Source organism: Xiphophorus hellerii, chromosome 2, assembly GCF_003331165.1.
Source record: "Xiphophorus hellerii strain 12219 chromosome 2, Xiphophorus_hellerii-4.1, whole genome shotgun sequence".
Classification (NCBI taxonomy): Eukaryota; Metazoa; Chordata; class Actinopteri; order Cyprinodontiformes; family Poeciliidae; genus Xiphophorus; species Xiphophorus hellerii.
Genome location: NC_045673.1, coordinates 20123874 through 20147475, shown reverse-complemented (window position 1 = coordinate 20147475; position 23602 = coordinate 20123874). Strand labels below are relative to the sequence as shown.

General features: G+C 38.0%; 1 protein-coding gene across 2 annotated transcripts in view; it reads left to right on the top strand.

The window, feature by feature from the left end:
• Positions 1-6274: 6274 nt before the first annotated feature.
• The window catches only part of LOC116709868 (polypeptide N-acetylgalactosaminyltransferase 18-like), a 138472-nt gene continuing 121144 nt past the window's right edge, over positions 6275-23602 (top strand). The window contains exon 1 of one of the 2 annotated variants that reach the window (XM_032548547.1): positions 6275-6767. In XM_032548547.1, the coding sequence (XP_032404438.1) occupies positions 6521-6767 (247 nt within the window). In that variant the 5' untranslated portion in view covers positions 6275-6520. The remainder of the gene's footprint in view (positions 6768-23602) is intronic. The other variant, XM_032548558.1, reaches the window with a different exon arrangement.

Below are 23602 nucleotides of genomic sequence, written 5' to 3'. Positions count from 1 at the left end.
ATCAGGTAAAATCAGCCAGCTGCATGTGGTTCTGTGACATAGGGACCAACCTGTAGGAACCCAAACACATTATGGATTTTATAATTTCATCTGTATCATAAATCATTGCAAAATGTCCTAAATATGTTTCTCAAAGGGCATGGGGAAAGGACTTGTACAATGTGGATTGTGAATAAAAAAAAAAAAGCACCTCTAGTATGAGTTTTTACACATCTGCAATAGATAAATCTTAAGACAAGCAAGCTAAAGCTAAATGTAAAAGTAACCTTTTAAAGATTGTATCGGTATTAAAACATACATTCTTCCTACGAGGATTTATTGTGTTTCGTTATCTTTATCTCCTGGTGCTGCTTCAGTGTGTTTGAGCAACTGAATTTAGGATTTTCATTCACTGCAAGCCATTATCATCAAAGTAAAAGACAAATAAAAAATACCTGAGCTGAAGTTGAAATGCCTTTCTTCTTCATAAATGGAGATAATTCTTCTATAATATCTGAGTGTGCCTGCGATGGACTGGTGACCTGTCCAGGGTGACCCCGCCTCTCGCCTGTTGGTCGCTGGACATAGCCACCAGAACCCTTCACAACCACATTAGGCATAAGAGTGTAAGATGGATATGAGTGTGTCATTGTGTTGAAATCCAAATCAATATTGCTCTTATGATGTTAGATTCAAAGGCGATATTGACTCCCTGCGTAAGCTTTTAGGATATAAATGCTTCTTATTTTACAGATCCTCAGGATCCTAAGGCAATAGAAGTCTTTACAGAATTACACGAAAAAACGATTCAGTCATTATTTAAGTGATTCATGTCAAAGTAACAGCTCATTTAATCAAGAAATGTAGTTAAGTTTAGTGTAGTTTAGTGTAATGTTTCTTTTCTGTGTGCTTGTGCTCTGATACATTCCAAGAGAAAACATTGCACTTTCTGTTCTGCCACATTTACTCGACAGATTTACTCACAGCTTACGTTTAAGTTGAAGGTTTTGCATTATGGCTTGATAACCATCCTTGTAAATCCAACATGTCGACGTTTAACCAGTGAGTTCAGATTTTGTGCAAATTTTGGACTAACAGTATGGTCTGAAATGAGTCAGAGTTGGTCTTACTCGGCCCAAAACCATTTTTAAATTCCCAGATATCCTTCTGTTCAGTCTTCCCTCCCATTAATGTAGTCTGATTTTTAAAGTCCAGCTTTCTGACTTTTCTTCAAAACAGATTATGCGGTCTTGGCTTCACTCTAGATGGCTGTGAGTTGTTTGATCAAAGCTCTACCAGTTTGGGATATTCTTGTTCATTCTCTCCCTTTTCATTAAGTGTTCAAATGATCCAATAGCCCAGGCGAAATCAAAGACCAGAGAAAGAGTCCTGGGAATAAAAATTTAATTATTTCTCTGCACATAAAAAAAACCCAAAACTGTGGTCCATAAAAAGTTATTCAGACAAGAGTCACCTCCATCAGATTTAGCTGCTTAAACTTTTTTTCTATTTAATACTTTTACCTATAATAATGACGGTTGTTGACATTATGTAGAGCATTTTTACAATGTGCTTTTATTCCTCAGAATGTTAGCTTTTTCCTTTTGTCACATATAATGTATAGTCAGGCTCTCTTGATTTTTAAATATAAAGGCTGTTATACGCCTTGAACATTTTTTGTATCATTGTTGTCACATTAAATCCAAAACGTCGTCATGTTTTATTTGAATTCTTCGTGAACAAGCAACAGGGAAATAGAGCGTACCTATCTGTGAAGTGGAAAAAATGGCACATGATTTTTAAATTATTGTGCAAATAAAAATTGAAAGAAAGTGGTGTGGATATGTATCATGTCCTTTCTGCTTTGAAACCTTGAAATAAAATACAACAAAACCAAAAGCTCTCAGACATCTAATTAATAAAGGCAGTCTGCCGCTGTGTACTCTCGACATAATGCATTTGTTCTGTGAAGGTCACAGTGAAGATATTAGTGAACAAACAGCGTCACGAAAACCAAGAAATACATCAGCAAACCTACCAATACACGGAGCATCTAAACGTTACATTAATGCAAGAGAGCATTATTGAGAGCAGCTGAGAAGCCTATGGTAGCACTAGAGGAGCTGCAGAGATCCACAGCTCAGGTGGGAAAATCTGTTGACAGAATAATCAACCTGGGATTAGTTGTTAGTGTTGTTGTTAGTGTTTGCCGTTGTTTGAAGGAATGACAAACACTAAGTTCTTATGGAAAGAAAAAAAAATAGTTTGCAGTTTGACAAATTCCATGAATAGAATAGAATAGAATTCAACTTTATTGTCATTGCACTGTCACAAGTACAAGCAACGAGATGTAGTTTGCATCTATCCAGAAGTGCTCTACGAGATATAAATATTTATTTACAGATGTACAAGACTATGTATGTATGGACTATAAGGGGTTATAGCAAGAGATATAGATATTGTGTATAAATATAAATATGGGAGCTATATGCACAGATTATACAGATTATACAAGAATGTTAGGGAATGGATTATAGATAAATAATGGCAGATAAAATTTACAGGTTGTATGTGTGTGTGAAGAAAACAGTCCATGATGTGTGTGTGTGTGAGGATAGTCCATGTGTTATCATTGTATGAGAGGGTAGGGGAGTACAGTCCTTATAGTTTATGTTTTATGTCAGGAGGTGTTCAAAAGCATGACAGCTGTGGGAAAGAAGCTGTTCCGGTGCCTGGTGGTTCTGGTCTCTAGGCTTCTGTAACGCCTCCCAGAGGGCAGGAGGGAAAAGAGTGTGTGTGCTGGGTGAGTGGAGTCCTTTGTGATTTTCCCGGCCCTTTTCAAACACCGCTTCCTGTAGATGTCCTTGATGGCAGGGAGCGGTGCCCCGGCGATATACTGGGCAGTTTTCACCACCCTCTGCAGCGCCTGCCGGTCGGAGACAGAGCAGTTCCCATACCAAGCTGTAATACAGTTGGTGAAGATGCTCTCAGTGGTGCAGCGGTAGAAGTTCGTGAGGATCTCCATGTAGGTGACGTGTGAGAAAACATGTGGGTTAAAGGAGCTCTGGTCAGTTATGATCTGTATTAAACGTTCTGGACAAAAACACTATTTGTGCCTGAAAACTAACATTCACTGAATGCACTGTTTCTATGGCAGTGTTTCCCAAGCTTGGTCCTCAAGTAGCTGCCCTGCATGTTCTCTGTTCTGTTCCAGCATACCTGATTCACATGACTGACCTTCTCTGCAGCCACCAAGTGTTGCAGAAACCTGTTGATCACCCATTCTTTTCAGAAGCACAGAGACACCTAAAACATGCCACCCAGGGCTACTTGAGGTTTGGGAACCACAACTCCATGGTATAACATGGTGCAGAAAGTATCGTGCTGTGGTGAGGGGCAGAAATGCTGGTTCAAAAATTTGGAAGAAAACCTCTTAGAGGCAGCAAAGGATTCAGGACAAGAGCAGAGGTGAAGTTATCAGCAAGTGAAAAACTAAAAATACATCCAGCGCTACAGGTGGTTTAGATCAGGGGCATTCAATCCCAGTCCTCCAGGGCCAATGTCCTGCAGCTTTGAGATGTGTCTCTACATCAACACACTTGAGTCAAATAATCAGGTTAGCACAACTGTGGAGAACTTGAGGAGGTCATTTAGCTGTTTGATTCAGGTCTGTTGGACCAGGGACACATCTAAAAGCTCTGTGACACTCCAGAGCCCTTGAGGACTGGAGTTGAATTCCTCTGGTTTAAATCAATACCTACTTTCAAACTAAAATGGTCTATTCAAAGTCAAGATCTAAACGGTGAATCGGCAGCAAGTATAGTAAATTAATGTTTAGAAATGTTCCCCCATCTAAATGGAAATTCTTCAAATTTTTTTTAATCAAAAAAGTAAAATGTGAATGATGTACTATTTTTTTCCTGCTTCAAAGTTATGCTCCGCATTGCCTTAACCTATCATGTAAATCCCTGAAAAATAAGTTGAAGTTTGTGACTGTACCATAATAAAAGCAGGTTCATTACTTTAGCAAGGAATTTACTTCTGTAAAGCATTTTCTTGTAGCCGCAGTGGAAAAACATCAAGGGTTTTATATCAGTTATCAGAATTCAAACTACGGAAGCAGAATTCACAATTTTTTATTTCTTATTTTCCCCCCCTGCTACTGTTGTGTCTAAGGGTCAGTTTTTTTTTTTTGAAGGAAATCTTTTAATTTCATCAAACAAAAACTTGTGGAAAACTCGCAAAGGAAATTTTCTGCAGAAGATTCAAACTAAAAGATTCACTTTTAGCTTGATGAAGACCCTGGTAATCATTTTTCCAGGGTCTTCCAGGCCAGGGACTATAATAATAATAATAATAATAATAATAATAATAATAATAATAATAATAATAATAATAATAATAATAATAATAGAGGAAGGGGGTTGCGGTCTAAGAGAGAAATTCAAATGACTGAATTTCTCTCTTAGAAAAATTCTAAGTGAAAAATCACTCTCTGATGGCTGCTTATTAAGTTTTATTTTTTAAAATCTGTTTTAGTTTTTTTTTTTCTTTTACTTGAAGCACAAAAAGTCTGTAATTTTTTTGACTGACTTATCTGGTCAAAATGAAAATGCAGCAGAACAGAAAAGGAGCAGACAAACTGACAGTTAGCTGGTCAGATGAGATTGAAAAAACAAAAAGCAAAGTGCAGAGAGCCTTAATATTTCACACCTAATGCATTATTTACACCCTGGGTGAAGTGGCGGAATATGGAAGGGCGCTCTTGGGTGAATGGCGAGTTTTTCGATTCTGTGCCACGTGTGTGAATCTGCGAGGATGTCTGTCTGATCGGCGGAGCAACGGATGAAAGACAAAGATGAAAGCAGCAGCCTGGAGGGCCTAACTGCAAGATCCATCTGCTAGTGGTGTAAAGCTCTGAAGTTGCTCTTGCTCTCAGGTAATCTCCTTAGGTGGTCAGATCACAAATATACAGTCAGCGTGCATGTGGGGGCGTGTGTGGGCGTGTGTGTGTGTGTGTGCTCAGGAAAAGTCTCAGGAAGGAGGGGTGTGGATGCAAATGAGAAGGCAAACCTTGTCCAATGAAGCCATGAAGGCATAACTTTTGTTTGACAGGACAGAATGAGAATTGGTTTACATAAAAAAAATTAAAACATCTTGTCTTGTTGCCTGTCTGTCAGATAAAAAAAAAAAAAACTTCATCAACCTCTACCAAGTAAATCAAATCTATATGTCCAAGAATATTTTTTTTTCTGTTTTTTATTCGAATATCCTGCATTGTATTTTGTATTTCAAAATGTATAAATGGATTGCATATCAGTGCTAAATCAGAAGGTTCTACTATTAAATAAAAGCTGGGAGAAAATATGCAGATGGCTTTTATTGTAAGCCATTAAGTATGTAGAGATCTAGAATTTTAAATGGAGCGCCTAATGACTTATAAAGGTCGATTTCTATTGGTGCTATTGGTGGAGAACCAGCCTAAAAAAAGGTAAAAATCTAAGTAAATTGTGTACATTCATTTGTCATTCAAAAAATATTTAACTTGTTTTAGTCTTCCTCAATAACAATGTCTGGTGAAAAATACTTCGATACTTGTGTTAGTGAAGCACTCCTGCTGCAGTGTGCACCAAGTGAATTTTCCCAAACTCTTGAAAAAACTTTGTTACACAATCTTCTCAAGGCTGCTATCCTCTTTGTCGCATGCACTCCTTTTTTTACCACATTTTCCCTTCCACTCAACTTTCCATGTCATGCTCTATGACTAGCCAGCCTCTTTAGCAATAGCATTTTGTTGCTTACTCTCCTTATGCAGGGTGTATGTCTGCATGATGACTGTAACTTTAACAGTCTCCCTGTGATTGTGTTGGCTATAACACAGAGAGCACATTACCTTCACATTTCTATTTTATTGATTATAATAATTAAATTTTTTTGCTTCCCATTGACCGTAACATACCATTATTCAGACCAACAGTAGTGAATATGTAAAAGAGAGAAACTAATGAACTTTTCTACACTATTTCATGTAATTAGATGTCCCTGTACTTTTGCGCTTTCCACAAGCCACCTGTTACCTATAAACCCACTCACCGCACTCTGTCTGAACTGCATCCAGCAGTTCCGTATCTGCCCGGGTCGATTGCATTTCTGCGTCCATGCATTACCCTCCTACCCCTGCGTCTTCGTCTGTGCGCTCCAGCTGTGAAGGGGACCGGCAGAGGCCAGCAGATCCCGCCTCCTGTGCTGCGATTGGCCCGACGGGAGGCAACAGGGGGGATTTGCTGGCTTGTGTTTCACATCTTTGCAGCGGCTGAGCGCAGCGTGGCTCTCCGGCTGCACAGCGTGGGCTCTCTCTGAATCATATAGTCAGATGACTTTCATTACGGCCGCTGAACGCATTTGGAGCATTCTGTCAATGCAGCAGAGAGCGAAGAGCGCGGAGACGGGCTGAGCTGCGCGTTTGGACACATTTATCCCGAGTGCGTCTTCCGCTCGATCCACCTGCCGGCGCGCAGGGAGCCCGTGGAGGGATGTCGCGATGTTGTGCACAAGGAGAACTAAAACTTTGGTGTCGACGTGCGTGATCCTGAGCGGCATGACCAACATCGTGTGCCTGCTGTACGTCGGCTGGATCACCAACTACGTGGCCAACACCGGGGGCAAAGTTGCGGAGAGCGGTGGCGGGGAGACGGACAGAAAGTTGGAGGAGGACGGCAAAGGTGAAACGCTGAGGATTATGGAGCGCTTGGAGCGTCTGGAGAGCGTCGTGAACGAGCACATTAAAGGTCAGTGATGTTCCGCTGAGGGTCTAAGCGGGTCAGAAGCAGCTCTGGTGTACAGATGGAGGTGTTTCAAAGAGGCCAGCAGTTTTATCGACATTTAGATTAACGTTTGAAAAACAACTCGACGTGAAACTTTGGTCTGTTCTCGCTTCTTAAGGGAAACTTTGCTGTTTTTTTCTCTCAAGTTCTACTATAGAGCTACTTATGTTAATTTTTACACTTATAATATGAAGCCGGTTAAATGTCAACAGTCACTCTGGCATCTGTTGTAGGTTGCACCATATGTACACCCTCATACCACTTAATTTATGAAGACTGTGTGAAGTGGGATTTTTAAGAGGCTGCAGCAGAACTGTCCCAATAGAGCCCAGATATCCCTAAAAGTGTTTCATATTAATGTGAGTTAATGATCCCCTGCAGACATTTTTAAAAGGATCTGGAAATGCATCCAATTACCCTTTCCCCCTTTCTGAAAAATCCAGCCAATGGTCGTATAAAGAACTGAAATCTGAAAAAAGTCCAATTTGTCCAAAATGATGCTTTAAATTAAAATGTCACCTGCTTGGAGAAACTTTGCCCCACTGCTGACTGAAGTGGAAATCAGCTTAATGAATTAACTCAGTTTTGCATTTCCATCTGAAGGCAAGAAAGTATAAGATGATCTTACATGATATTTGGAATGATAGGGAAAAATCTTACCAGCTGGAAAACCATACTGGTCACGAATAACATTACGACCACTGAAAGAATGGCTGCCACAGATCCCTTAAGGAATATTCATCCTGTATTCAAATGTACTTGAACCTATGAACTTCAATATTTTCAGTACCAAATCTCACCTATAACTTATTTAAATTGTATATTGTTTTCTGAAAATCTTGTGTTACATACTTTTTTCTGTTTATTTTGCATTTGGTTCAAAGCCCACCTTAAGGTATTATGAAACATGACATATTACCCCAATTGTTTGGCGTGTCTTTACCCCTAGACACGCCAAACTAACTCAAAGCAAGTACAGTCTGGTGTTTATTATTTATTGGAGACTCACTCACATTTCCTTTACCCATAGATTATGACTAGAAGGAGAAAAATTACTTGTTAAAGCGGGTACGAATTGATCCTGGAAAGGTTGGTGGTGGCAGTCATCACCAGCTGTTTTTCTTTTGATTCAGGTTGAAAATGTAATATGTAGAATTGCACAAAATATTAAATTTGAGTTGTCATCACTATATCACTATGTGCAATACAGCAAAGGATGAGTTGGATTCAATATTTGGTAGGAAGCTACACTTTGTAGTAACAGACAATCAGGCAATCACACTGTGCATTTTAATATTATATTTTGCCAGTTAGACCATCTCTTGTTGCTCTGGTTTTTAGCAGCTGAGATGCTGTAGTTCACGGAGAGTGGTGGAACATTGCATAATGATAAAGTGTTAGGAACATTTGTGTGGGAATTTTTAGCAGCAGTGTCACAATTAAACATTTTCTTAAAAATTTGCAGCCTTAGTTATACAGTTTTTCATGTTTATTTTTTCTTTAAAAAATCATTTCAAATACAATTTGAATTTTGTATTTGCCTGTGTAGCTGTTGTCAAAGTCATTTTCTCTTTAGTACAAAGTGTATTGACTGCATTTCTTGCTCATCCATCTCCCAGTGACACTGATACTGTACGTGTTGTTCGTCATGAACTGTCCAGTTTCTCCACCTGGACAATCCTGAGCTCTGGCTTCACTAAGATTAGAAAATCAGCCTGGGTAAATTGACTTGAGATCATCCTCGTTCGCATTGAGATGCATTTTATCTCCCACCACTAAAACACTTTTTGTAGCTGTTTGTTAGGAAAACACATTTTGAACTCAGAACTAAATTTTTTGCTGCATCCTGTTTGAGATTGCGTTTACAGTGACCTGTTGTTGTGTTAATTCTGCTGAACTTTGACCTATAGAGCATCAAGACTGACTGAAGAATCAAATCCATTGGTTAGTGTCCTACTTTAAAGGACTATTTGTGATTGTGTCACTGGCCCATTTGCAGCAGTCTCTGACCAATTTCTTATCTAAATTCAGAAATCAGACTAGGTCAGTTCAGTTGTCAAGCAGAATAGCTTTTGGGACCCAAACAAGAGCTCAAACTGGTTTGTTTACTGTTGTCAGAAAATGATATTGCACACTGCTAAATCGTTTCAGTTATACATAGGCAGGCATAGCGCTTCCTCCTGGGTCCTTCATGTTTAATTACTCCCCTCCTCAGATCAGCACAGCAACGAGTCAACACAAAATAGGAAGTGGGACAGACCCTTCTTGTATGGACCACTAAATAGGACACAATACTGTAACTGAACGTAGATTTCAGTGAAGAGATGCCCGCTGTGGCAACGGCAACAGAATGAAAGCTCACGTTCTCTGGGGCGAGGTTTCTTCTCTAATACTCCAATCATCATAAAGTCATTCATGGGAAAGATAAGAAGCAGAGAAAACTTTGTTTATCCAGGATTATTATTTTTTGTTTCAGATTAGCTTGCTGGGAACTGAATCTCAATCAGGAGTAAGACAGTGTCAAGACTCAATTAATACTCTTAGGAGGGAAACATCCTTTCCATGCAGAGGCCACCTTACAAGCATAGAGATTGATACACTTCAGTGACTTGGTTCATTTGAGGAGCAAATTATGTGTTTCTAGTATAACAATGCTCGAGACCTTCTTTTTGCCCATTTTTGTCAGTATTATTCTTTCATCACTTAATGAGTTGGAAATGTGACGATTTTAAATTGCTGAAACTTCACATAAAAGAATCCCTTTTAACAGTGCTGCGAATAATTTAACAGGTGATTCTTTGAGCAGCAATTTCAGACAAGATATCTATGAATGGACATTGATCAAACAGACACCTCTAAGAGGTATATCTAAATTAAATATTGGTAGATATCTAATTGTTCAGGTTGGGTTCAGTTTGAACGCAGTATAACAGTGAAAAGAAACAAACAGACATGCTAAGTTACTGTATATCTTTGTTGTTTTTTTTACTATTTATTTTATTTTATTTTATTGATATATTTTTTTACAGAAACAATTGTTTAACTCTGTTACCATTTTGGACAGTTTATTTCCATAAATTCAGAAACACTTTCTTAAGTGAAATGAGATGCAAAGATGTGAGGATATAAAAAAAATAGCCTAAACTTTCTTATGTATCTTTAATTTAAACATGCATTAGCCTAACCAGTTCTCTACCTTGGTTTTTCTTGTTTTGCATCGCTCCTCAGAGATCTTGCTATGATAAAAACTCACTGATCATTTGCATAGTTAATTGCAGGCTGATGGCTCACCAGTTCAGCAGTTCAGAAGGCCTAACAGAATTTATATGGATGTTGGAGTAAATTTAGCTTTATGAGCGCTCGCCTCACTCTTCTCCTCCACTTCACTCGGCCATTGGAGCTGGTGCCAAATTACATGAGCAGCCAGCGGCTGATATGTTTATGCTCTGTTACTGATACAAAAAGGCTTTACTGCAGCCTTATCATGTAGACGTAGGAGATGAACAAATGTATTTAATTGACTGCTTTAACTTATGCTCACCAAAACAATGCTCATCGGAGGGATTTTCAGATGCTGAATGATTGTTCCATTAATATATTGCATGTGATTTATGTGCCGTATTTTTCGGACTATAAGCCGCTACTTTTTTCCCACGCTTTGAACCATCTGGCTTATAGCCCGGTGCAGGAGACCACTGACATATGAGATGTATTTCTTTTCTTGTTCTTGGGTGCCTTCTCCACTGCTTTCTGATGCCGCCCTAAGCAACTGCCCATATAGTATAAATGGTTTATAGTGTAAACCATTTAAGTGGTTTAAACCATTTAAGTGGTTTAAACCACTTAAATTTTACTGCCAGACAGATGGCAGTAAAATGTCAAAAGATACTCTTTATTTGTTTCTTTTTTTATGTAGAAATTTAGTTTGTAATCTATAGGTGGGTAAAAAAAAAGACTCCTCATTCTTGAATTGCTTTGTTCTTTTCAGTGACAAATATTTCTTTTGGTGAAATATTTTTTCTTGCCGGTGGATTGTTTTTATAGCATATTTTTAGCATTTACAAAAATATTTGTCCTTTTAGTTTTAAAATAATTCACTGAAGAAGGGTGATATTATTTTTACAAGTCATTTATGAGGTTTTGTGTGTTATTCTTCAAATATTAAACATTTCAAAGACCAACAGGAACCACAGGATTTTGTTGTTGTCTTGTAGAAGTACGAGTTGATGTTGAACAGAAAGTCAGCTTAATCAGAAACCAGATCCCATGGCTCTACTTCACTGTATCTCTTGTCTTGGACAGGTGACACCTTCCCCTGTTGCTTCTGAGAACATTTAGCCCTCAGAACTGTGCATGTTTTTGCACATCCGCAGGTGTTTGTTTCTACACTTCCGGACATGTGCGGTGTCCATGATCAAGATAATTAATTCAAAATTATTAATTTCTGGTCACAATTATTTTCCCAGTGTTATGACTTGTTGGATCAGTTTTCAGCTCCTTCCCATCCTGCCAACCACACATTTTATTTTTAGAAGTCTTTCTATGAGTCAATGCTAGTTGATCTGTTATGACAGTCTTATGAGGAAGAGGAGTGTGCGTGGTAGGCGTCTGAGGCTCTGTGTGTGAGTCTCGGTGTAAGTTGTGTGTCTCCCGTGCCATCAAAGATTCATGCCAGTGGTGTGAGAGCTGCTGTTGATGTTCCCGCCTCCTTATGGAATCTCTGTATTGTTGCATGAGCAATTCAGTTTCTGTTAACATCCTGACATTAGTCAGTTTAGGCTGCCATGACCGTGTAACACACAAGTACTTGGGGAGGAGAAAAAAACTCCCATCTTTTTCTTCTTTTGTTTGTTTTTTTTTTTTCTCTCCCAGCTGTACTACAGATGCCCTAGGATATTCTGATATAATATAGTTTAGGGGTACACCAGAGGAGGCAATGAAACACAGATCCACACGGATAGCCAGAAGCTGCTGGTTTGTTGAATATTACATTAAAAGTTGCCTGAGTCTCATTGAAGGTTTCAAACCTCTCCCCACCTCCCCTCCGTCCACCGTCACACCACCAACTTTCAAAGCAGAGTGGCAAGAAAGTTGTCATAAATTTGCAATGAACCCACCTTTACATTCGTCTTTGATCTGTCAAATGCAGGGAGGTGTGACACTCACAATCCTGAAAGTGTCACTTTTTGCAGATTGAAGCCAGATGACTTTGTTGCACCTTCTCCACACACTTGCATCTCTGTCAGTCTCAGATGGCAGCTTACAGAGTTTAAGTTATGCTTCAGCAGCGCTTACAGGTGTTGGCAGGTGACAAAATTAACACACGTTTATGCATTTTTCTCTAAAGTGCAGTACGTTTAAAGCACCAAGGGGGAATTCAACAGGCAGTTTAATTTCGTCCTGATTTTGTTGCTGTTTTGCATGTGCAACCAGATCTATCTGGCTCTAACCTTTTTATTGCCTTAGGCGAGATTATGGTTTCAGCTGGCCCAACATTCTCCCCACCATCCCCCTTTCTTATTAAAAATACAATCTGGATCCCTTTAGAAGTTACGACTCTTATTATTTTCTGTCTCTATGGAGGTATACTTTTTTTTTAAAAAGATTTGTCTATTTTGCTTGCATAGCAATCTTGCATGGATGGACATATGTGGCAAAAATGTCCTCCTGTCCAGGACAGATGTAAACTAGTCTTATCTTTTACTGAGAAGTTCAAGCAGAACATTCAGCTGCAGCAGAGAGACTACTGGACATGTTCAGCATAAATTAATTAATAAAGATCATGGAGCTATAAAATAAAGGACATTGCAAAGCACTTTTATAATACCACAGCAGCAGTATATGCAGTATCATGTTTAGGCAATTGAGATTTTCTCAGACTAGATAAGTAAAAAATAAAGCAGACCCTCAACATAAAACAACACTGAAGAACGCATAGCTGTAGCTCTCACAAATGACTTCATGAATTTGCCTGTGAATGCTAAATGTTTACTTAACAAACCGAATGTTTTGGGTTGTTTTTTTTTGCACTGCCCTTTGTTCTAACAAGGCTGCTGCTTCTCCTTATTCTGATTTTCATCAGGCTTGGACACTGAGAATTGCATTTAACCAAAACCTTTTGTCCACTGTTAGTCATTGCATAGAGAAACTGACAGTCAACTCCATAACAAGGCAAGGATGAAGCCTGATAAATTTCTGCTGCAATCTGGGGTTACTTTGACTAGGACGTTAGTGACAGAATGAACAACAGTGTTCCCAGTGTGAGTGAAATACTTTGACTCCCTCTGCCTATTAATTGCCCAAATAAGAGTTTAAGTACTAAATGGCAATTTAGTACCAGATCTTTGAAAAAAAGAATTTTGTTTAGACGTGTCCTCCTGTGCTTTCATTTTTCTTTATGTAAAGGAAACACAACCTTCCTATTGAAATGCCTATTGAGGGTACAGAATGTTTCATTTATTTTGCAGTGGAAAAGGTTTGCCTTCAAGTCTGTCTGCCAGGAAGTTTCAGGAAGTCAGCTAAATCGAAAGAAGGGTTGTTCATTGTGTATGAACAACTTCAGAGCAGATCTCTCACCCAGGAGACAGTGGATCGATGTCTGCAGCCAAATGTTGACTGTTTCTTTTGTCGTTCTTTTTAAAGACTTTTTGAAGAGTTTAATTAAAGGGCACTGAACTGTAATTCTTCCAATACCTATTTTATACAAATTTCAAGAGTTTGTTGCAGCTCTGTTCACTTGAAGTACATTTGAATGCACAGTATATACTGTATCTCTAAGATGGAGGTAATTTTCAAAAATGTACAAATGAATTTGAGTTAAAAAATATCGTAATTTTATTTTGATATAGTACAATATACTATAATATATGTATAAATGAAACAAAGCATAGGGGGATCACACCTGTGTCAGGCTAGGTGTTGTTACAGCTATACTATGTAACTTATATTTTTTTTAAAATCAGTTTTTTTAAACATATTTGTTAAATTGTCACTATGTTGTGACAGTGTGGTATGAGACAATCTGTGAAAAATCAAGCCCTTCTGCCTCCTCCCTGATCTGCTACAGCGATCTACAAAAATGCTCTGCTGCTGGTGAAAAACAACCAATCAGAGCCAAGAGGAAGGTCTTCTTGGCACTTCAATCATGTATGCGCTGCTCAATGTGCTAATGCTGAAGAAACAGCTTACGTCTTCAGGAAAACCATTTAGTCTTCGTCGTCGGTGGCTATGCTAACTAGACGACTCTGCTGATGGAAAGACACTGTAGCCTGGCAGGGAGAAAAGAGGAAAGTGTGAGCAGTCTGTACACATGAATGATTGACAGCACTAGGACCCTCCTCCTGATTGACTGATGGTTTCTGATCAAGCAGTGTATTTCTACATTTAGTACTGGGAGCACTGGGAGAAGGGAGAGGAGCTCAATTTTTTTTCTCAGATCTGTCTGCGAAAAAAGCCATAGACAGATGTGTGTCTTTGTGAGCCTTTAAGGACCTTACAATTCAGTTCCAGGTCTTTGAAACTCTATTTGGTAGAATTACCCATGTTGTAAAATAAAATAGCTTTTTTTTGTGTTTTGGATAAACAAAACTCAGCAAACCTGATATCCTAAAATCATTTTCTCATACAACTTAGGAGGCTAATCTCACCTGGCAAAATGTAACGACACATTTTATATTTTAAAATTTCAGCAACTGAGATATTAATTGTAGTTTATCATGGGAGTGTTAAATTGTTAGCCCGTCTACTTCACTGATTTTGGACTTTTTCATCCCCTATCATCATCAATATTGATGATAGGGGATGCTTCTCTTTGATGAGATTCAAGCTGCTTTCCACAGAGCAATCAGTGTCTGCAAACAGGCCAATCACGCATGAAATGACATGGGCTGATGTTACACCTCAGGCATCTGATGATCCAAAATAAAATCATAGAGAAACACTGAATGTGTTTTAAAATCTATCCAAATCTAACTACACTCACTACCTTTTCTGTGATCTGTTTTCAAGTATCACAAAGGCATTGAGCTCTCAGAAAATGCACCATTAGGTGTGGAAAAAAGTGGATCATTGTAGCAGATGGTGATGTCTGCTTTATAGAAAATTACTAATTTAGTAGCTTGAGGAGAAAAATTACTGCTATGTATTGAATAGTAAATATGATATTTAGTTGACAGGCTTTCTGGCAATTGCAGCTTGAATTTAGGGAACAACTTAAAGTTGTTTTATATTGCTTTGTCAACATTTTACAGACTAATTCATTAGCAGAATGATATAAAGAAAAGTGTACCAGCTGCATATTACTTTATATTTTCCAAGAAGCACCATTAATTTTCCATGTTTAGATTAACAGGCCTTAAATCCCATCAGGGACCAGTACTGTAACAAAAACATATAATGTTAGCATTTACATTGGTTGAAGTTTTACTATCAGCATAAGTCTAGCGCATTAAAATTTTCTATTTGTTTGTTAAAGCAACATCCTGCACAATATTAAACATTACAAATCTATGTTAAAATACTTTCCATAAACTACAGCAAAAAGTTAATCAGCAGATCATAATTTATTTTACAACCTGTGACATAATATCCATGGTTAGTTTAAAACTAGTTATTTTTATGTCTTCCAGTAGAAGAAGGCTTGGTCAAACTGCTATTTGTAGCTTGTACAAAAAAATGGAAAAAGCCCTGCATGTTTCATTTCATCCGTTGGCCTATTTCATGCATGTTCTCATTGAAACTATTACTGCTAATATTGTTTGTGTCTACTTCTTTTGAAGTACCACATTTTTTACAGATCTATTTTGAACTTCCTGTTTTTGTGATAGCTATAGGTAAACAATAAAAAGGTGATATTTGATTTTGGATGTTATATTTTTATAGCAGCCCTTTGTTTCTTGCACACACAATTAAAAACAAAGTTTCTCTTGTTGCTTCTTTTCTCACTTCCTGCAGCAGCTTTCGGCTGTACTTTTTTATTATTTATGATGTTCTCTACAACAGTTATACCAACATGTTTGTTTACATATTTTTCCAATGTTTACATATTTCCAATCTACAGTAACTGCCAATGATTCTTGTCTTTCTCCACCATTGGTTTCATGTTTTCAGTTTACTAATAATTTCAGGCCAACTACATGTTTTGGGGCTGACAGACAAACTATGCATTTTAGATGACAGCAGTATTGAATTGTTGACATCAGACTGAATATTATAATTGCAAATTGTAGCCACATTTCCCTTGAGATACACAACATCCTGAATGAGAGTGGAAATTAGAGCTCAAACATAAAATACATGAAAAACATCAAACTCCAGGAACCCGACATGAAAAATTTTGTTTAATCTCTGAGCCAAATCAGTCAGAACATGCAGCCTTTCTTTGATCAATAAATCCATAAACATAAATATGAAATCCCTCTTAAATCTAAAAATACAAAAACAAGAAAGCAGATTGTGTGCAAATCGGTTTTTCAAACACAGTCAATATTAGCTATAATTTTTATTTAAAACCAGTCAGATTATGAAACAGATTGAGAACCATTACATGGCTTGTGCCAGTTTTCTTTAAACAACTCCAATTCCTTATTTAACCTAATTTAACCTTTCATCTAGAATAAATCCAGAGTATAAAAAGACATGATTCAGAAAGAAAAACATAATTCATATTATACAATTTTTGTTTTGACTTTGGTGTCAGAGTTGTACGATTTTGTTTAATGGTATTTGTTTATTTTTCATGCCACCTGTTTATTATGTAAGCTGGAGAATTATGGATAGACTTTTACACCTATTTTCATTTTTCCATTATAAATAAATCTGTTTACAACGGTGCTAAGAGGCTGTTACCAAATTGTAGGCCCCTAGAGAACAGGGAGTTAAGTGCTTTTTGAAAACCAGTTGACAGCCTCAGTTTTCCACTCAAATGCCATTAAAATCATTGAAGTCACAACATCGAGGGGAAATATTTTAACAAATCCACAAACCTTGTAATGTTTATCAAAAAGTGAGCCAGAAAAATTGACATGAAACAAATGTAACATGTCCTACACAAAAGTATAACTTTTAATCAAAAATACATGTCAGTAATAATAATGTGTCAACAGCAACCTAAAGATATGAAATAAGTCCATAATTTCTCATTTCCTCCCTTTTAGCTCACATTTAGTAAAAAGCCACTTTTACTGAGTTGAATTCTGGGGAAAATTTTTTGTGACTAGGAAAAAGTTAATTTTTCTTACTAGCTTAATTTAACACTCACAAGTTAATCATCACCATATTGTGTCAGGATCCACATTTGTCCTTCTCGCCCGGTTGATCACACCTGCTCAGTATGTTGGAACAGAAACTTCTTGCTCACCATGTCGCTTGGATTCAGGCTGTCAGTGCTGTAACGTCAAACTGACAACTGTAATTGGCAAATACTTACGAAGAAATTAGTGTTTTTAAAAGCCAATTTTAGCTTCATTACACCCACTTCACATATCAAAAACCTTGAAATTTGAAGAAGTCCTGCTATCCGTGTGGATGTCACTGTGACACATACCATCCAACTATTGTTACAGACCATGTACGTCATTTCATGGAAACAGTATTCCCTGATGGCTCTGGCCTCGTTCAGCAGTATAATTCATCCTGTCACAGAGCAGAAACTGTCAAAGTAAGATCTGAGGATTACTACAATGACTTTGTGGTGCTGTTTTTTTTCTTCCTCCAAATTCCCCAGATTCAATTTCTGAGATGTGTTGGACAAACATGTTTTTATCCATTGAGGCTCCTCTTTGCAGCCAACAGGACATGAATGATGCTACTGCTTTGAATTTTGGTGCCAGATATTGAAACCCAGCTTCAGGAGCCAACACTAAAAAGGTCTGCTTAGCAACAATTGACCAACAAACTATCAGTCTGGTGTTCATAATCTTATGCCCATTTAGTGTATATGTTTTTTGGTGTTGTCGCCTAGTGGTCATAACTTTGGTTCCACTGATTCCTGTGGGCTTTGGATTTTCTGTGGCTAAGTTTAGTTATGAACGTTTTATTTTGAGTTCACAATTTACTGCCTCCTATGATGTTGTGTTTGGGTCCTTCTACCACAAAATCATAATACAGAAAATTGTAAGAAACAAGGAGGCCGAGAGCTGGTTAATTAGAACTCTTTGAGAAAACAAGTGTGAATGCAATTTCTTTATTAAAGCTACCACAGATCATAAATCTAATTGGATCTCCAGATTATTTCCATTCCAAAAGACAAATTGTTTATTGAAACTGGGTTTGGTCATTGACAGAGGTCACTTCCAATCTAAATCAAACTAAATCAATCACTGCAGTACTTTCTAATCGCCTGGCTTTAATTGGATGTAAAGCCAATGGTTACATATGCTTACATATTGAAGTGGTGTTTCCGTTATTGACATTTCCTCCATAATAAGAGCTGACTTGATAAACACATTATGTCCCGATCTGGCCATGATATTAGCTTGTTGAACTTCTTTGAAGAAAAAGCACATCCAAACAGTCCAGCTTATTTTAATGGTTTCCAATTTAGTAGTCCATATTAGCTATGTATACTGCAGGTGACTTGTTAGAAATGCAAAACATGCCTCTGAGTTCTGTGATGACCAAGGGCGGCGAACACGCTGCTTCATTAAAGAAGAAGCTGTGCTCATGGTGGCAGGTATCCACCCTGTGAGTTCACACGTGCATGAACACCCAGCCGCACACTCTGAAGAATCCTTACCACAGAGACTGTGCAAGTAGTAATTAGTGGAGTGTATCTCACATTTATATGCAGACTGGAATGCACAAAACTTGACACTTTTTAAGTATAAGTAAAATACAATGAAAGCAAGCTGCTCCAAACGCCACTAATGCATACACTAGATTCATCCTATAAGAGGGAAATGCTCGGATCTTTATGTTTTTTGCTATGTTGAGCACACAAGTTATGCTGTTTCAGATTTCTTCATTTGCCAGTGATTTTCTCACAGTGGCAGGCTGCATGATCGCCTCTTCAGATTTCACACACGGTGTGTCCAACAGGGAAACCAACACTCTGTTTGGTTGCCACTGTCACTCACTGCAGCTAAACTCTGCAGTGTATCGCCCTTAGGCTGCAGCATAACATTGAGGAGAGGCTTTCCTCCATGCTGCCCCACAGCTAAATTCTGTCAGCAATGCTTTGGGAGGGCTGTCTGAGACAGTCACCTTCATAGAGTTGTCTTCTGGGGGCTGCTGGAAATGCTGCAGACAATTAGGTTTAGGCTTGTTTTTAGAGTGGTGGCTGAGCCATAGATAGAACTCGTCATAAGTAGTTGTTGTGTATGGTAGCAGTACTACTATCATTGCTTTATTGGTAATTTAGGGCTTTGATGATTTATTTTAACCACTCTTTTTTTTAGAGTGAAAGAAATGGCAAATGTCAATGAATTTTTAGAGAAATATGTTGGATGTAAGAAAATTATATGAACTGATTCTCCTTTGCTCGACATAGGGTAAAAATTGTACATACAGATTCAAATTCTTATCAAATACTGGTTGTCAAAGACCTGTGTGTTTGTCTTTAAGAATCCCTTTTACCCTCCATTCACTGCCTGTATTAATTGCACCTGTTCGAATGTAATGTTGCTGTATAAGAGACACATTCAGTCAATCAGACTCCATACCTCTACACCAATGCCAAGACCAAAGAGATGCTTAAGAACACGAGAGCCAGAATTTTAGATCTGTAGAAGGCTGAGATGAGTCACAGGACATTAGACAACTAGCTAATGTTCTGTACAAGAAGGCAACAACTACTGGTGCAATTATTAGAAAATGGAAGAAACTCAAGATGACTCAGTCTCCCTCAGGCTGGGATGCTTTGCAAGATCATGGAGTATCAGTGATCATGAGACAGTTGAGAGATCAGTCCAGAGCTACATGGGAGGAACTGGTCAATGAACTGAAGAGAGCTGTAACTACAGTCTCAAAGGCTACCATTAGTAACAAGTCTAGGCCTGCCTGAAGCTTACCAATGGACATCTGGATAATCCAGAGAAAGCATGGGAGAAGGTCATGGGGTCATATGAGACCAAAAGCTACAGAACATTTTTGGAGGGAGCTGAAACTGCTTTGACCAGTGATGGCTTCAATACCTCAAAGATCTTGGAAAATCTGTATGGAAGAGTTTGCAAAAATGATTTATGCATTGTGTGCAAATCTGATCAATAAATACAGGACGTATCACCTCTGTAGTCGTAAGAAAATGTGTCTGCACCAACTATTAAGTTCTATTTATATAAAATGTATAAAATGCTTCCAAAATGAAACTGCAACTTCATTGACATTTATAAGATGCTTTTGATGGATGGCTATGACAACAGTAATTGCTTTAAAAAAAATATCACCATGTTTCATCAACAACTATCTTTTTCTTCCATTTGCTTACATATTTTGAACCTTTAAAGTATGCATAGTATATATTATATTTAAATGTGACTTCCTATTGCATTTTTTCACCCACCAAACCTGTTGCCGATATTTAAAAAATGTTTCATGATGTGGTCTCTTCCAACAGCATTGTACTAATGCTTCAGCATTAGTACAATAATCTTGCATATGGCTCACATTTGAAGGATTTTAGAGTAAACATTTTAGAGTGGGATGATGTCTGTGCTCGAGAGAACATTCTGGAGTTCAGCTCATATTATAAAGGGATTTTTTATACTCTTGATTGGTGCCAGTGGAGAACTGAATGACTTCACTGGACATAATTTGTTTCTGTCACTCAGTCTGTCAGCTAGCGTGTCAGGTGTCGGCTCTTCAATCGGCTTCAGTGAAAATTGAGTTTGGACACAACTTCTCTTTCTGTTTTGTTCCTAAGGAGTATTTATTGATTCATTGCTGTCCACTGCTTCCTGTTTGCCAGCCCAAAAACAACCCCTGATGAGCCCCTAGCACCTGGTCTAGTTTTGATATTGATCAGCGAATAAATATTTCAGCTTCACATGTGTCTGTTTGTCTCTCCGAATCAATCAACTTTGCTTTATGCAACGTGGTGTTCTTTGCATAAAGTCCTACTGACAGCAGGGGAGTTTATACAGCTCATAGCCTGTAGCTAAATACAGACAAGCCACATGCAGAAGTGAACAAGGTTACCAACGAGGTCAAGGGAGAAACTCCTGAATCATTTAGATGGCTAGTGCTAAGTCAGCTGTTACACAGTAACAAGTTGCATAAACACAATGTGCCTTAAGGTTATTCTTTATCACCTTACTGCAAAAAGAGTTCTCACTATCAGAGGGCAACACTGTAAGATAGGAATTGTTAATTTTTGTTTTCTACTCTAATCTAAGTTGCATTAAAACAAGTTTGTGTAGAAGAAATAAAGAAGTAAATGTATGGTATTGATTCCAAAGGATCAATTGACCCTGAAGGAAAGTTAAATTGAAATGCTATCAAAAATATTGAAGAGCTGATGTAAGGCGTGGAAATTTGTGTTTTATCCTCTTTCATGAGGACACTGGAGTCTTCATGAAATCTGTGTCTCACTTTATAAGTGAGACACAGATCTCACTTAAAGATCACGTGTTTATAACTGGTCTATTTTACATATCTACAAACCTAAGAGTGGTATGGAACATTGTTAGAAGGTCTAAGTTAAATTAAACATTAAAATAAAAAATTGTAGAGATTAGTGAATGAAACTAAAATGATTTTTTGTTATCCCTGAAGGACTTTAAAAAAATCCTGTATCTTAGGGTCTTTTGCTGATGAGAAACAATTGGTATCTTCATAAAGCACAGGCAAGATTCCTCCTTTTCTTTTCGACATGACAGCATGGTAGTTACAAAGGCCATAAAATGGACCCCTAAATATTTTAGCATGGATAAGGGGTTGAATAAGACTGGACTGAAATGTCAAAGCATATTATGTCAGCATGACTGAAATGTCTAAAGTGCTATAAATTGTGAGGTGCCGTAATGGTAAACATGGAGGTGATGCAGAAAGCTCTTTAGCACTTAGAATGATTGTAAGCATACAAAGTAATCTTTTAGCCCTGACCCAGATTTAAATGACATAGATTTTCTTCGCATTCAGAGTCATCTGAAGAAGCACCTGAGCTCTTCAACCTACTCCGTTCCACTGCCGCTCACCACTGCTTTCTGTGTGGGATAATCTCCCAGAACGAAACAGCTGTAAGATGCAGGGCTCTGCACTACAAGCCACAAACTCAGCAGGAGTTGTTCCTGAGAGGAGACACTTGCCTTTTGCTTCGAAAAGATTATCTAAAATGAGTTTTACACCCACTGCCATTCTCTGCCATTTGATGCCTGCAGCAGCCTCTGTGCGCCATCAACTTTCAAAGAAGTGCTTATTATTGAATGTCTTTGGCGTGAAGGATATCCTAAGTAGCCATCTTTCACCGCACCTCTTATATCTTTATAGAGGGTCAGATCCAGCTCCACTGGATGGTTGCAGGCTGGAGAACAGGATGACACTTTCAAATAAATTTAAAGGGCGACCATTTTTTGTATTTTCGTCAAAACACAATGGGCCCTAAGGGACTACTCTGACTGCCTTCTTAGCATCAAATAAAATAAACCTGTTATAAGCACTCCTGAACCACTTTTATGCGCTACACTGATCATTTTTTATTGTGTGTTTTAAACGCAGAGAGTTTTGCACATAATAGTTTTATGCTTAAGCATTTGACCTCCCAGAGCCTGATCATTCTGCCAAGTAGGTTTTAAGGCTTACTTTGCTTTCTTGTCTTTTAGCAGGGTGTCTTACAAACTTAGTTGAAAGTTTTCATCTTCCTGAGTGCGAGTCATGTCAGAGCTCAGTATGATGAAACCATACTGATCTGAATCGTCACTTAAAATGTGAGATTTGATATGCAGAAATATATTGCTCAGCTACTACGTAAGTCGAGAGAAGGGTTTCATTTTCTTTAAAGAAGCGTTAAGTTCCTACATGAGTTTAAGTTCATTCTCAATTACCCAGAAATGCCCTTTCTAATGTGCTAAACTTAGCATGCTGCACAATATTAGAAAATCTTGTCTCAAGTGTGATATATGCCCGTTTCTTTCTTTCCCTTCTTCTTACTTTTTGTGACCTTTACACATTTTTGACAATGTCATTTGGGTGTAGTGTGAGCTTCAGCTACTGTGAGATTTTGTTCTACTGACTAAATATTGCAATAGCAATAAAAAAACAACAACTTCAGAACTTGTAAAATACATTGGCCAACAATATACACTCCAAGTCCTTTGCAATATCAGTATTGCAATAACAAGATTCACAATATCTTGTGCAGCTCTAATACAGTGCTTGCATGGGTTCTCTACAGATACTCTGGATTCCTCCCACACTTCAAAAACATGACTATTAGTTTAGTTGGTCTCTAAATCACCCTTAGATGAATGTGAATTCATGCTTGTTTGTGTCTCTATATTCCCCTGTAATGGGTTGGTGGCTCCAGGGTGAACAGTCCTTTCACCCAATGATCGCTGGAGGTGGGAACCAAACCCTGCACAGCCCTGAAAGTCAGTTTTCGGTTTCAAGGGGAAAAAAAATTATTGTAAAGAACCCCATTTCCCAAAACAAAACAAAAAAACATTAAACTCAGTCTCTGCGTCATAGCATTTGTGTGCTTCAAGCTTTTTCCAGTGATTTAATAAAAAGTAAAGTCAGTGTGGTGTTTTTCCATTTGTATGTGATGCAGACTGCAGTAATGTTTTATAGCTGCATCTCAGTGTTAATCAGCTGGGAATGAACACTGATGGGGGGAGATTCTCCAGAACCTTCCCTTTCATTTAAAA